This window comes from Lissotriton helveticus, chromosome 3_2, assembly GCF_964261635.1.
Source record: "Lissotriton helveticus chromosome 3_2, aLisHel1.1, whole genome shotgun sequence".
In the NCBI taxonomy this organism is placed as follows: Eukaryota; Metazoa; Chordata; class Amphibia; order Caudata; family Salamandridae; genus Lissotriton; species Lissotriton helveticus.
The window spans coordinates 383,825,364-383,840,432 of NC_136062.1; the positions used below are offsets into that span (position 1 = coordinate 383,825,364).

General features: G+C 42.5%; 1 protein-coding gene across 1 annotated transcript in view; it reads left to right on the plus strand.

The window, feature by feature from the left end:
* Positions 1 to 11,852, plus strand: part of ABTB2 (ankyrin repeat and BTB domain containing 2) — a 421,711-nt gene extending 409,859 nt beyond the window's left edge. The window contains exons 15-17 of the mRNA XM_078684252.1: positions 4,636 to 4,704; positions 9,035 to 9,148; positions 11,522 to 11,852. Of these exons, the coding sequence (XP_078540378.1) occupies positions 4,636 to 4,704; positions 9,035 to 9,148; positions 11,522 to 11,719 (381 nt within the window). The 3' untranslated portion in view covers positions 11,720 to 11,852. The remainder of the gene's footprint in view (positions 1 to 4,635; positions 4,705 to 9,034; positions 9,149 to 11,521) is intronic.
* Positions 11,853 to 15,069: the final 3,217 nt, after the last annotated feature.

A 15,069-nucleotide genomic window follows, 5' to 3' on the forward strand; every position in this document is an offset into this window, starting at 1 on the left:
ATGCCAGTTTTCAATTAGTAGTGAGTACAGTATGGCAACAATCCAAGCCCAAGCCTCATTAGAAAGCGCAAATATGACGCTGCGGCTTGCTCCAAGTCCGACCTCATAGCCTAGAGCCAGGAGGCCAGGCCAGCCAGTGCAGCCACCACTTTGCCAAACAGTCGCCGGTAGCTTCCTGCAGCCTCGAAATCAGACGGTAGCATGCATCCGTGGATGTGCCTGGAGTCCACAAGAGGTGAAAAGAGGCACTCTTCGGTGTAAAGGAAGAGGATTTTGGACTGAAATACCTTACTAAAACCCCACAGTAAGGCTGTGTAAGGTGCAGGGCGCTCTGAAACATGTACAACACCTTTAACCATAGACTCCCAATGGGTGTTTCATTCAAAAGAAGCCATAATGTAGGGTATTTGGGAGCAAAAAATGCTAATTTGTGAATAATGCATAAGCTGTTGCTTGTGGTTAAATTCGCAGAGTGCACGTGTTGTCCAGTGAGGGGGTGGGGGGACCGAGGGGGGTTTAGGAGTCAAGTGGCCCGTCTAGTGCTGTCTTGAAGACACAGTCCGACACCCTACGACCATCTTCACAACCCCGATGTGCAGACCGGTCTCTGTCATCATATTACACACATAAACATGCTGTAAACCGCATCCAATTGTTTTACTAGTACAGTGAGATAGCTCAGTGTGTTGAGCGTCTGCGGCAGGAATCTGTGCTTAACCTGCGGATTTCCAACGAGGCCGGCCTTCATTCGCCCAAAATTAGCCCCTGCACTGAGTTGTCCAAGTTCACCCATGATTTCTGTTTGTGGGCGCCCGTGTTTGTGGCCTGTATCATATGATCGTTATAACAATCCCCTTGTGTTTTCTCTGATGTACTAATGACTCGACCATCCCATCTGTACCATACACCACTATCTCTCTTTCTGTCATCTTGAAACCATTCTGTGTACTGGGAATAATTTCCAGCATATTGCCTAAGAAGAGGTGAGTGGCTGTCACAATGAGATGCTTTATTAGTTAATGGTAATGAGAGTGATGGAAGACAGACTGTCAAAGGGTTCGAAAATAAATAGAGACAAGGGAAAATCCGCTATCAGACTACCTCAAACTGAGAATAATTGTTAAGAGTGTAATCACCAATACAGGTCTGAAACTTAGACATGCACTATACTTTCACCAATAACTGAGATAAGCCTCTGTCACAGGAATCAGAAAAGAATGATTATTTTTTACTAGAGCAGAATATAGCGTTATGATGTGTATATTAGTGAGCAGGGAATGAGTGGCAACTTTTCTCTGCGGTTAAAGAGAATTACACTGTAGCTGCTGGAAGGGGCTTGGGAGAGGGAACGCAAACAAGCCATACATCTCTATACACCCTCCACAGGAGAAGTTGATTACCTGAAAATCCACTTCAAGGACTTCTTTCACCCAAGCATTTTAGGATATGGAATTATTTATCCTGGCATCTTTATTCGTATTTATAAACATGAAAACATTTGTATTTAGTATCCAGGAACACTAGGAACTTTGGTCAAAGTGTGCTAACAAATAGCCAGATCTATCGATATACGCTGAACACAACTGCCCAAATAGTTTATTGGCCAGGTCACAGCACACTACTGTGATTGCACCGTGGCAGCAATGTGACCTGGTCTATTCTTTGTTCTGTGCCAAATGCATCAATCGGACAGAGTGCAAAGGAAACGGTGACAGGATTCATAGAAAACCTACCCTCATTGATATTCTAGAGGTAAGATATCGTATATATAACTTTATGACCAACTATCATTAAAGAGATGCAGACCTGCGAAGGGACAGCATACCTTCCTCTTTGCATTCACAAAGTGCTGATATTGCAGCAACCATGTCCCTTAACGTGACTGGGATTGCACAACATGAAAGGAATATCCAGAGGAGAATGGAGTAGTCCTTAAGACCACCGTCCGCTCCCCGGATACTCCTAGCTGTCATTCACAATTTATGCAAACAAAACAATCACTCACCTGCGGGCGCCGGGCGGCAGACACACGGGGGCAGGCTAGAAATAATTACGTTATGGGGTGCCTCCAGCCTCTCTTTCTCTGGCGTAGTGGCCGAGGCCTCCTCTCTTTGCCTCGTCGCAGCCACGCGCACCAGACCCCACCCTAAGGGTGAATGTTACGGCGACGGGACAATGACATCACTGCGCACTGCGTGCTGCACGCTGCGCATCAATCATGGTGCGACCAGTCAATAGCCAATAAATAATAGTCTGCCTCCTGGCAGTGGCTAAAAATTAAATTTGGGTGACGTGACATGTCATGCAGCATCACGGACGGCAGCGGCAGCTGCTGCATTTTATGCAGATGAAGGTGCTCGTTTGCTCGTGGGTCACGCTGCAGTGGCTGCACTTAGGGTCCAAATCGGCCCCAGCACCAAAACCGGCCCCCCCCGGTTACAAAACCGGCCCCCCCCGGTTACAAAACCGGCCCCCCCGGTTACAAAACCGGCCCCCACACTATCCAGCCGACCGGGGGATTGCCCGGTGGCCCGACATTACCAGTCTGGCCCTGATGCTCAGACGTGAGTCCCTTGCTCACTTTGCCACTGGATTCAAGCAAGCCGGGCTGAAGATGGCTGGCTGGAATGCCAGAAACCGGTCCTCGGAAGCTTGTTTCCGGTCCAGGGAAGACATGGCTTGGCAGTTCGGGCTGGACTGTTCCCATGAGGCACAGGGTCAGACTGATTTGCATATAGCCATGTCTGAACTGGGGTGGCAGAGTGGGCTAAAGAACGGTGATGGATTAAACCCAGATCTTTTGACTGGGTGTGAGTGTTTGATTGTTTCAGATGCTCCGTCCATCACCACCCCCTTTTGTACCTCAGTACCTGCACCGCATAGACTGCACTGTCCACGCCGTGCAGAAACGTGTTTGTGTGGTCCTGCGGTGGTACAGTTCTAAGGCTCACATATGAGCCTTTGTACTTCACCGCCGTGGGTCTGCCACGCAGAACCACACCACGAAATTATTTGTAATTTGGTGAGCGGTGGTCCTGTTTTGTGGTGTGGGTGCGTGGTGGTGGCGTGGTGGCGTGGCATGGCGGCCTGCTCCAACAACGCCAATCTCGTAATCTGGCCCTAACTCTTTAGTACAGCTCTACATCTGTTAGCCACTTGCTGTTCATTACAACACAGAATTGCTGCTAGCTTCAGTCCCAGATGACAGTGCAACAGGTGTATCATTTACACTGTGCAATATAAACAACAAGTCAACTGCTTTGTAAGTCTTGGTGTAGAAAGTTGTAGATGCTGGAACATCTCTTGTTATCCATTCTTCAAAAAATAACAGTATGTACTGAAAAAGAGCAGGAATTGGGTCAGCCCACTTCTGCAGAAAAATATTATCTAAACTCAAATTTAAAATAATAATTTGTAAATTAGGACCAATATCGAATAACAATTTGAGGATTTTTATGTGGAATTTATTAGCATGGATTTGGTAGAAGTGTTCCAATTTGCATACCGACTTCTCCCACATGGATTTCTATCTTCAAAGCCAATTTATGTATTAGTTCAGTTCAGAAAATACAAAATCGTGGTGGGTCATAGTTCGACCTACCTCATTAATATTCACGAGGTAGGTTGCAAATTGCGCAACACTAAGATTGGCTAGAGTCACAGACATGGTGGTCCCCTGGGGTCACCAGATCACCACGTCTGTGATTGATTTACAATAAAGTATATATATTTTTTTTTTATACAACCCATTTTCCTTTTTTGGTTCCGGATTAGCGTGCTACTCGCCTAAAATAGCTTAAACGCCTCATCAAGGGTAGTAGGCGCTAAATGAATGCAAACATTTTCCCTCTTCTATCCCTCTACTATTCTTCTCCTTACAAATAACAGACTCACATGTCCAATGCTCACATTCATTTAATATTTCATTATACTAATTCACCACTAAACCTACAAGGGCTATGGAGTAGCGTATAACTCGCCGAAAAAACGTATTGATGCCTTGTTAGGAGTAGTAAGCGCTATATAAATGCCAACACAATACAATACAGATTTAACGATTTGGATCCAAATCGTTGAGTCAGCTTTGTACATTTTAAAAAGAGTCTTAGCATTTGTAAACCGGCTAAGTAATCGAATCAGACAGTTTGCCAACATAACATTGTCAGTACATGTGGTCCTCTGATCCTAATTATGACCACTTGTGGCTGTGACAGGTCTGGAATGTGGAGTTATCAGGGAAAGTTTTCTGTAACATACGCTGCATTGCATTGAAAACCACCACAAGTGGTACCCTAAACAAGCTCTAGCCGCTTTCTGCTGCAGTATGGGAAGCTCAGTCCTCTTTTCATTTTTGGCCACTTAAAGTGGTTGGTAATAAAAAAAAATGGCGAGAGTGGAGTGATGTAAATGTTTGAATGAATAGTTCCAACAGAGTAAGTGGAAGGTGAGTTGGAAATTATGGTATTTTATTGGTCTAGAGGGGCACATCTGATCTGAAAGATAAACTTTTTCCTCTTGGGCATTGCTACTGCTTGTGAAGTGCTGAATGCAGATAGTAGTCAGCCTCAAAGCGCCTTAGACGGTATGAGGAAAATGTGGCTAGTTCATGACCATCTGTACCGTCTTTCTTTTCAGATGCTGATGCAGTATTTATATTATGGAGGAACGGACTCAATAGACATTCCCACAGCAGACATCCTAGAGGTAAAACGCTCCGCCATGTGTGATAGTTGGTGTTGCTACGAAAACACATCTCCAGTGCAGGACTTGCTTTTGACAGATCATGATTGTCACAGGTGTTCATCGAATTGTTGTATCGAGGGGAACAAACACTACAACTCCCAGCATGCACTAATTTGTAAATAAAAACCTACTCGGGACTAAAGACATGTACCTCTTCCGACATGAAGCAACCTGGTACCAACAAACAAAGACGGTTATGGTTTAATAATATTTTTAAGGGGTGTACATGCCCTTACCACTTTCATTGGCCTGGCCAGTTGTATTTTTCTTTTTATTTCTGGATAGTTATTATCTAAAATGTTTAAATTATTGAATACTTAATTCATTCATTATGACAGTCATTCTATAGGTTTATGGACTTCCACTAATCCAATACACTATCCAACTAATCCATCAACTACACTTGTGAACAATTTTCCATCACCAATCAAGTAATAATGAACATAACCTTTTACCACATGTTGAACACACAGCACATATGTCAAGCCACCCACATTTGATGGATGTTTTGTTTAGGGTGACATCCATTTTAAACATTCAACGCCCTCCAAAAAAGAGTTCATATTCTACTCACTTTAATGGGAATCACTTTCTTGAAGCGTACGTATGACCTGCAATTTTAAGTCAAGAGGTTGACAGACATCCTTTACTGCCAGGCTCTATGGACAACCCTCTATAGTCTGCTAAAATACACTAAACACATTCCTGAGAAGAGCAAAATGGCTTTAAAACTTAGAGCCATTCTGACCACCCCAGTGTGCGTTAAACCACCCAACCATTCTATATTGTGCAGCAATCTGCAATACCTCAAAATCATCAGTAACGTTTTGAAAATGAACACCCCTGTTACACAGAATTTGTCTACAGGGCTGCATTACAACCATTTAACATGGGCACCTGCTAGATGGTCAGCTGATCAGTTGTCAACAGAAGCTCTGGCTGATATCACTGATTTTTTAACAACAGGCTTTGGCATTAAGCAACAACCTACTTTGAAACATGCCTCAGCAACCCAGATCATGATATCTCAACCTTCTGCACAGTGGAATACTACAAGCACTTAAAACCTTACTGCCTTCTAAACGGTGCACCATATCACTTTCAACATGCATAAACTCACTTGTCTCCCGTACTTTTACACTTTTTTTGAGGTAACTGCACTTTTACTTTCCCCTAGAGTTTACCGTAGGGAAACTCCACTGGTAAGGTGGATGTCTCCCTGTGGTAACGTATCGGGAAAATAAAAAAAAAATTATCAAACTTTAAAACAAATTATTAAAAATATTTGTATGTAAATAGTAATCTAAATTGTATATATTTATTTTCAAAGTAGAATAACATTAAAAATGCTACAGTTCTATTAACTTAATTTTGAACTGATTTCTTAATTTAAATAATTTGCATTAAATTAGATTATTTTTCTGAATCTTACATTAAAAAAATAAAGTAAGAAAATTATGTTTCTCTTATCCATTAACAATAATTATTAACAGTAATGTATAGAATCTCTTAAAAGTAGTTTAACTATATTTTCTAAAACTCAATATTACACTAATTAATAAACGCATTGTGGTTTGCATACGTTTTGTGCAGGAAGGTGGTCCTACCTATACAATATCTATGCTATAATGCATATCTATTTTTTTTGTATGTGCATTTCAAGGCTTTGCACTACCTCTAAGCAATGTGCACTGTATGCTAGTTTTTTGTTGAAAAATTACATTTTACCATATTAGAATGTGTGAAAACAAATGTGTGTACAAGATGATTTTAGTTGTGATGAGGTGAACTGGAAAGGCCTCTCTTGAAATTACTCTTCTCGGAACTGAATCCTGAATTCCTACTGAGGTTATGAGGGTTTCAGCTTCCACGTGCCGGATTACTAATATTGTTCATTTTTGGAGGCAGTTTTAACGAACCTCCTCTACGTTGGTGCGCTTCAGCCTGACCCGTTCCCTGTGTATGTTGAAATATATATGTGTGAATATATGTAAATATATGATACACAACAGAGAGGGTCCTTCTGGGATCGATCTCGTAGTCAGGTGGTGCGTTTAGCCGGCAAAAAACCAATGAGGTACAAAATTTCAATTTTAAACTGTAGAACGCACATTCGGAGGTATGAATGCTGAAAATAAGTTTTAATTCTTTGAACCACTACATTGGATTAAAACTTATTTTCAGCATTCAAACCTCCGAGTGTGCGTTCTATTTTGTGGCCTTTGAAATAGAAATATGTATATATATATCTATATTACATACTGGCGATAGCCAGTAGGTATATATAGTTAGGATTGTTTTCCATAGGGAAATTGCAACATTCTATTGGGAATAACTTTGGCGCCGGTTGAGGAATCTTCCTGAAATTTTCCTTAACTGTGCCTCGCGGCGCTCCGGTCCTTCCCTGAAAGTTTGGGGGGGATTCGTCAAGCGGGGGCCGAGATAAAAGGGGAGTCCCAAAACGTGTTTTCCCCATGTTAATTTCCATAGGGCGGTTGGACTCACTTTTAGCCCGAACGGCTGAATGGTTTTCCACCAAACTTGGTAAAATTGTAGGGACTGGTAGCCCGATGTGCCTTTGCTATGTCTCAAGATATGTGCTCCAGTGGTTTTTACGAAAATTAACTTTGAAAAAATATATATTGGGCTACATTGGGCTATATATATGTTAGAGCCCAAATGTAGCCCAATGTAGCCCGATGTAGCCCAAAGATGGCCACCAGAGACAAAAAAAAACAAATGTAGCCCAAATATCAGCCAGATGTAGCCCAACTATAGCCCAATGACAGAATGTCCCAGAGTGTTCCAAAGAACAACTACAGCGCTAACAGTCTTACTTATGACAAAAGTATGGCACACCTGAAGTCATCTTGATTGGAATAAAGTGTTAACACTTAAAACATTTAATTTGCGAAGGAACAAAATGAGGGGTTCATTTTGCCATAGAAATTATGATTAGTGCTGAAGAAAGAAAAATTAGGGCACATTTTCAGTGACTTCTCAAATCCTCTTATATTTCATTAAAAAAATTCTGATATGCAGTCTCCCAAGATGGACACCAGAGACAAAAGAGCCTGTGCTTAAAAACTCTGTTAGCAAAGCAGGCATTTGAGATTTAAAAAACGTTTTAATATATAAAACCGTTATCCGCTAATAGAATTAGCATTTAAAAAACCTTGCGAATTCAATGAAAAAACCATAGGTTTCAGGCCTTATATAGTTAGGAATTAGCATTTAAAAAACCTTGCGAATTCACTGAAAAAAACAGAGGTTTCAGGCCTTATATAGTTAGGAATTAGCATTTAAAAAACCTTTGAAATTCACTGAAAAAACCATAGGTTTCAGGCCTTATATAGTTAGGAATTAGCATTTAAAAAAACCTTGCAAATTCACTGAAAAAACCATAGGTTTCAGGCCTTATATAGTTAGGAATTAGCATTTAAAAAACCTTTGAAATTCACTGAAAAAAACATAGGTTTCAGGCCTTATATAGTTAGGAATTAGCATTTAAAAAACCTTGCAAATTCACTGAAAAAACCATAGGTTTCAAGCCTTATATAGTTAGGAATTAGCATTTAAAAAACCTTTGAAATTCACTGAAAATACCATAGGTATCAGGAGTTATATAGTTAGGAATTAGCTTTTAAAAAACCTTTGAAATTCACTCAAAAAACTATAAGTTTCAGTGGTGTTATAGTTAGCTGGACATTTTACTCATACAAAACCATTGAAATTGCTCCAATATAGTTAGTTGTACTAACTATATTTCGCGCACCCGCAATCCACTGCTGATGATGTCACATATTAGATCATTCATGACATGGTCAGTGACATCACTGATGACATCTCAAATTACATCACTGATGACATATATATACCGTCCTCTTATGTTGCACTAATGGTGTTGAAAATGAAATGAAAATACCTCAAAATTGAAGAAACTGTCTGGATTCCGTCTGTGCTGTGGTGAATCTGGGCTGCTGACAGGAGCCTCGCTGGGTTCTCTTTTGAAAAAAAAAATATATATATATCTAAATATATATATATGTGTGTGTGTCTATATATATTTACAGTTCATTTTCTTTTGTGTTAAAAAATAGCTGAAATGATTTAAAAAAAGTACCTGTAATGAGTGTAAAAAAAATTGCCTTTGTAGCATGCACATACAGTAGGGGTTTCACTTCACAGCACAAGGGGGCCTGTAGGGGAGAAGCCACACCTGCATAAAGGGGTTCTTTCTCTGTTGAAGCTCCTTCAGATTTTAATTGGCTTCCTCTGTGTTTCTTCGCAGCTACTCTCCGCAGCCAGCCTGTTCCAGCTGGATGCCCTGCAGAGGCACTGTGAGATCCGCTGTGCGCACACCATCACAACAGAGTCCGCGGTACACATCTACAAGTACGCCAAGGTAATGAGGCAGCCTTATGTGTGTGAGGGAAAACACATCACCACCTACACCTGCTTTCAAAGACTCCTTTAAATTAAATTCGAACCAAAAATATTTATGGAGCCTGTAGGTGGTGGCATCTGACGGTGAGAAACTTACATTTAAAACCTGCTGTCACTAGGGTTACCTGAGCCTGAAGAAGGGTTTCTTTGTATCATATATTAGAGCAGGCAGCTGCGAGAGCAGTTACGCCAACCTGTTGTCAGCTAAACCCTGCAGTAGCCTGGGGGATGCAGGAGAACGTTATTGCTTATCTCAGACTGGTTGCTCTCTTCAGTGTAGCTGGTGGCAGGGTGGCGGGCTGGGCAGAAGAGTGCGGCAGTGGGCATAGGATGAAAAAAAAGAACTTGCCTTCAGCCGCATGGCGCTCTTCACTCCCCTGCAGACAGGCTCTCAGAATCCCATGCGGCCAATCCTGACGCTGCTCTCAAAACATGAGAGGAGCATCAGGATTCACCTGAGCAACCTCAATTTGCACTTCCAGGGAGACTGTTTTTGAGGGTGCTGACAGGGGAGGGCAACACTCCTCCAACATAGTGGAGTATCCGCTGCTGGCTGTCTGGTACCTCATACATCAGACCAAATATAGCAAATGAGGATAATCAGACAATGTATTATTAAATCTAAGTGCCATTTTCCTGGGCTAGAAGGAAAACGAAGAAACAAAGAGACGGCTACAAGACAGACCAATAATTCTAAATTTTTGCCGGATCTTGTAAGCCTCTAAGGAGCATATTTATTTACAGTTCACGCAATGCAGTACATTGCAGCAATACAAGTAGCTTTGCATTGCGTCAGTGTGTATAAGCTAAAAAGTACCATATCTACTAAGATATGATGCTCTTCAGCTCTCTTTCTGTGCTTGCTGCCTGGCACCGACGCAGGGACCCTTGCACCCCATAGTGCGAGGGTGCCTGTGTTCAGGCGAGATTGGTTTTGAGCAGCAAAGCCTACTTCCCTTCACAAAACAGTTCTGAGAGGCATTTTCCTCTTTCTATGTGTGCTGCAGAATGTAGCACATGTGGAGAGAGCAAATAACAAGGAGATGTAACGATATCCTTACATGGAAAGGCGCTGCATTTTGAGTCATTCCCAGGTTTACAGGTTTTTGTAAACCAGCGAATGCACCAAAATCCATAGGTAGGAGGATGAGAATGCCCATGTTCCACCCATGGAATGTCTCACAAGTTGAAGTGTAACAACACAGTGCAAGTGTCTGCCTTGTGTTACATTTCTTTACAAAACCATGCAAGGCCACACAAATCAGTGCTTGTGTGGCTTTATAAATATTACTAAAGCCTTTGCGTTGTCCTATCGTTGCCTTGCGTGATGCAAGGACAACACATGGACCTCATAAATGTGGGCCTAAATGTAACTCAACACAATACGTTTTAACATAATCAAAAACTCGAGTGCATCTCATCCACAAACAATAAACTCAACAAAGAACTAGCTAAATAGTGTTTTAGCACACTTGGTATTGTAGCTTCTTTCCTCCAAAGGTTGCTTGGTTTAGGTCTGGCATTAGCAAACACCTTCATATTATGAATATAACTTTAGTAAAATCTACTTACTAATAAAGACTGCCGCCCAGCTGTCCTCGTCTGTTGTTGCATCTTTCATATTTTACTTACACCCATTGCAGCATAAAGCATGGGTCACACATTCAGCCCACTACAGGAATTGGCTTACTTCACTGTGAGTGACGTCATGCTGCCCTTTCACATAGAGTACAACCTGCACATAAACTATCAGTATGGCGATTTGTGACTTCTATGTGTCCTGCGGAATGCAGCACACATAGAAGTAGAAAATCATTATTATTGAATTGCAATCATTAATGGCATTTTGTTATTTCTATGTGTGCTTTATTCTGCAGCACACATAGAGAAAGCAAAAACAATGAGAAATGAAAACAGTTCTCCTTGTTTCGCCATTTTAACACCTGCTCTTGCATGACGTCAGTTTTGGGCGTTTTCTCAGATTTACACATCTTTGTAATTCTGGGGCAGCATCCAAAAGCATTGGGTGTTGCAGTGGAACGCCCACATCAACACCCATTGCACGCCCCTTTCAAGCTAAGTGATGCATGCATAGGGGCATTATTTACAAGGCAGCGTTAAGTCTCAAATAGCCACTCTTTAAATATGGAGAAGGGGATATCACCAGCAGAGCGTCGCTGAAAGTGACGTTCTACTTGTTATATCTCTATGTAAACATGGGTCTTCAATCACTGTCTCCCAATCAGAGTGCTTTACATATATTTTGAGGCTCAATGCAGGTCACATTTCAGATTATCAAGAGATTGATTGCAGTCTGTTTCTTCTTTTCTAGATTCACAACGCCCCAGAACTGGCTCTCTTCTGCGAAGGATACTTTCTGAAGCACATGGGCACTTTGCTGGAGCAGGACTCCTTTAGGCAACTTATCTATGGACGTAACAGTAGGGTGCAAGGGCTGGACACCTTGCAGGACCTGCAGCGAACCCTGGCCACCCGAATACACTCCATTTACATCACCTCCAGAGTGTGAGCTTCCTGCAAGAAGGGCACAAGAGGCGGCCCGTGTTGACCAGGTGCACCGTGGCAATGGTGAACTCCGCGTCCTGTTCATGGCCAACTGGCTGGTGAATCTCCCAACATCCTTTGATGCACTAATGAAGTGGACCTCTTTCACTGGCCAGGTGATGGCATGTTTGCAATTATAGGACAAAAAATGCAATCAGACGTTGTTCTCTTTTGCACAGTCGTGGTGACGTAGTAGCACTACGCATGGACACTGGCGCTTCACTGAAGGATGAGGATTTCCGGAGCATTTTAAAAACCTCAAAATCAATTCTTAGAAAAGTTGGAAAACTAAACATGAACACAAATCATGTGCAGCTAATAGGATTTTTGAGGCAATTATTAAATGCTAGACAGCAGTTCCAAGGGACTTATTTATCTAAAATGAACAGAATAAGAGCTTGATGTCCTATCTGTTCATAGGACGGATGTTGGAAGTGTGAGCTGTACAGTAATGTCATCTCATGGCTATGGACCCATCTTCTCTTGGACTAGTCCAATCAGTACAGAACTAAGAGTCCTGGATACAAGTTTAGAAGATGCGAAATGTCTCAGTGGAGGGTTAGAATAACCTATTTGTAGTTCAACCTAGGCAGCTTATGGCCTAAATTTATATCCATCTTCCGTATCTCCTGGGGTCCAACATTAGTTTCACAGGTAAGGCAAGTGCACTAAACCCCTCATCACAACAAAGACTCATTGAAACTCTTGTTGGCAAAGAAGAAAAGGACTGAATGGGAACATACATCCCAATTGACTTCCCGCTTTAGAATTGATCATAGAAAGGAAGCTTGCATCAGCGCTGTATATTTTGGTCTGTACAGGTGATTAATTAAGGATTTAACCTTCAAGATGCCCCTATATGCATTATATAACTGTCAGTGGTTTTAGAAGCTACAGTGCTATGTGCAAACAACAGCTATGTTAAGTGGAGGGAAAGTGTCATTGGCTCTTACACAACCCATCGGAGGAGAGAGTGGTGCAAATTATAGGGCCATATTTATCAAGATTTGAAAACCCTCGAAATGAGATTGAAGAAGCCACACAAGGCCACCTTGGTGGTGCGGAGTAGCTTGAGAAATCCAGAGTAACACAGAGCAAATTGGTGCATTGAGTTACTCTGCTCCAGGGAGGCGTTCCATGGGTGATGTGTGAGTGATCACAAGCATTCCCAGATTTACATTACTCGTAGACCTGGGAATGCACCAAAATGCTATGCCTTCCCAGGGGAGGTGTAACGAGGAGCATTATCTTTATTTCTCCTCATTGTTTGCTCTTTCTATGGGTGCTGCACACTTCAGCACTACTAGAATGGAAAAGGCCTCAGTGAATTGTTCTTTTGCAGGAAGGTTCCCCTTCCTGCACAAAAACAATCCTCCTTACAGTTCAGGCACCTCTGTAACATGGTGCAAGAGTGCCTACGTTGGCGCTAGGCAGCACATTGTGCACCAGCTCTGGGAAAAGGCAGGGATGCACCGTATTGTGATGATTACGGCACATTCCTGTCCTCTCCTTGAAAGGCACTGTAGCAAGGTGACGCGCTGCGCTGCATTACAATGGATAAGAATGGCCCATGGTCTCTACCTCCTCTCACAGATCATTTATACATAGTTGATCTTATACTCTACACCAAACATGGCTGCCATTTGGCTCCACTCAAAAGTACAGTCTAGTGTATCAGATGTCTATCCGTGGCTGAGTCCTCTACATTGAACATTTCAATGACATACGATCTGCAAATGTCATGCCTTGGATCACAGTGTCCAGCTTGGCCCATCTCAATGGTAATTATGACCTCACGGGAGACTCCTAACTGGAAATCATGATTTTTCTGTGACACTAACACCATTGTGGTTCACAATTCTCAAACCTCTTCTTAGAGGGCCTTGCAAACTCTGCTTTTGTGGCAAATAGTTAACATCTCACTATATGGTTTATTTCACATTTTACAATGGCTACTAGGACCACAGACAAAAACCTTAACCTGAACTTCACTGCCTGCGCACTGCTTCCAGACTTCACAGGACCCACACATCTGTGCGGCTCTTTTGGCGCACAGAAAAGACAAGGTACCGTTGCAATGTACAGTTTGGACTTGAATAACGCATTACTCACTATCCAAATGATCACAGCAAATGTCAGATTAATTTAAAAAAAGGAATATTTCCAATGCTATGTGGAAAAAATTGTAAATATTATACTGTTTATTTTGTGTAGGAGTATTGACCAAATAAACAGATTTCAGAATGTTCCAGAAGCGCTGTCGTTGTTTTGCATAAACCGTGGCAACTGCGGTAGAGGGGGTGGGCCTATGAACAAAGTGTGACTCGCATTGTCAACTGTAGACATGAACATTCATATTTGTAACCCTTCCATTGAGTCCCTCCCTTCTCTGTCCATTGGCTATGTTCACTTCCAGCCTGGCCTTGTTCACTTCCTGTCTGAACGTGTTGTCGAGGCGGAGGAGGGCAAACTGCTTCTGCGCCCTCTCTGGTGAATGAAGGCCACTGGTTATGACATAGGGGCCTAGGAAGTGGCGGTGAGAGGCATTGGCCTCCTTGGCTTAACGCCTCTCATCGCCACTACAGAAACACCAGGCTGCACCATATTCCCAAGGAAATGGTGCAGCCAGGCATTTCCCCCTCCGATGGCACAAAGTCTCATGACTTAACGCCAATGCAGGGATCAGGGAGGTTGGTTTATGTACAGGAAAGTGTCCCTTCCTGTACATAAACAAACCTAGAATGCCATTTTGTAACTTAGATGTGTGCTGCTCCATGCAGCATACATGTTAGTTACAAAATGGCATTTTAAAAAAAGGTATGTGTATGTATAGGAAAGGACACCTACCTGTACATAAACAAACCTTGCCATTTAGCTTTTTCCATGTGTGCTGCACAAGGCAGCACACATGGTAAAAAACAAGGAGGAATGTAGCATTTCTCCTTGTTTCGCCACCTTAAGACCAGGATTTTCCTGTTCTTATGTTTGGCGCTGCCCCCTATTATCGCCTAATGATTGGGTGTTGCGGTGGAACGCACACTGCAACAACCACTGCACACCCCTCTCACGCTAAGTATAGCGTAATAGGGGCACTATTACCTAGGCAGCGTTAAGCCACTGAACATGGCTTTTAGCCACGTTATGTGGTTTAACGCTGCCTTGGTAATAGGGCGCTGACCCTATCGCCACCACAACGTCACAAACAGTGACGTTGTGGGGGCGATATGGGCTTGTTAGTATGCCCTAAGTCCCTGGCGCCCACGGGAAGGCCCACAGGTTATCACCTGGGTTGTAGTGCAAGAGAGTTTCCCAGAG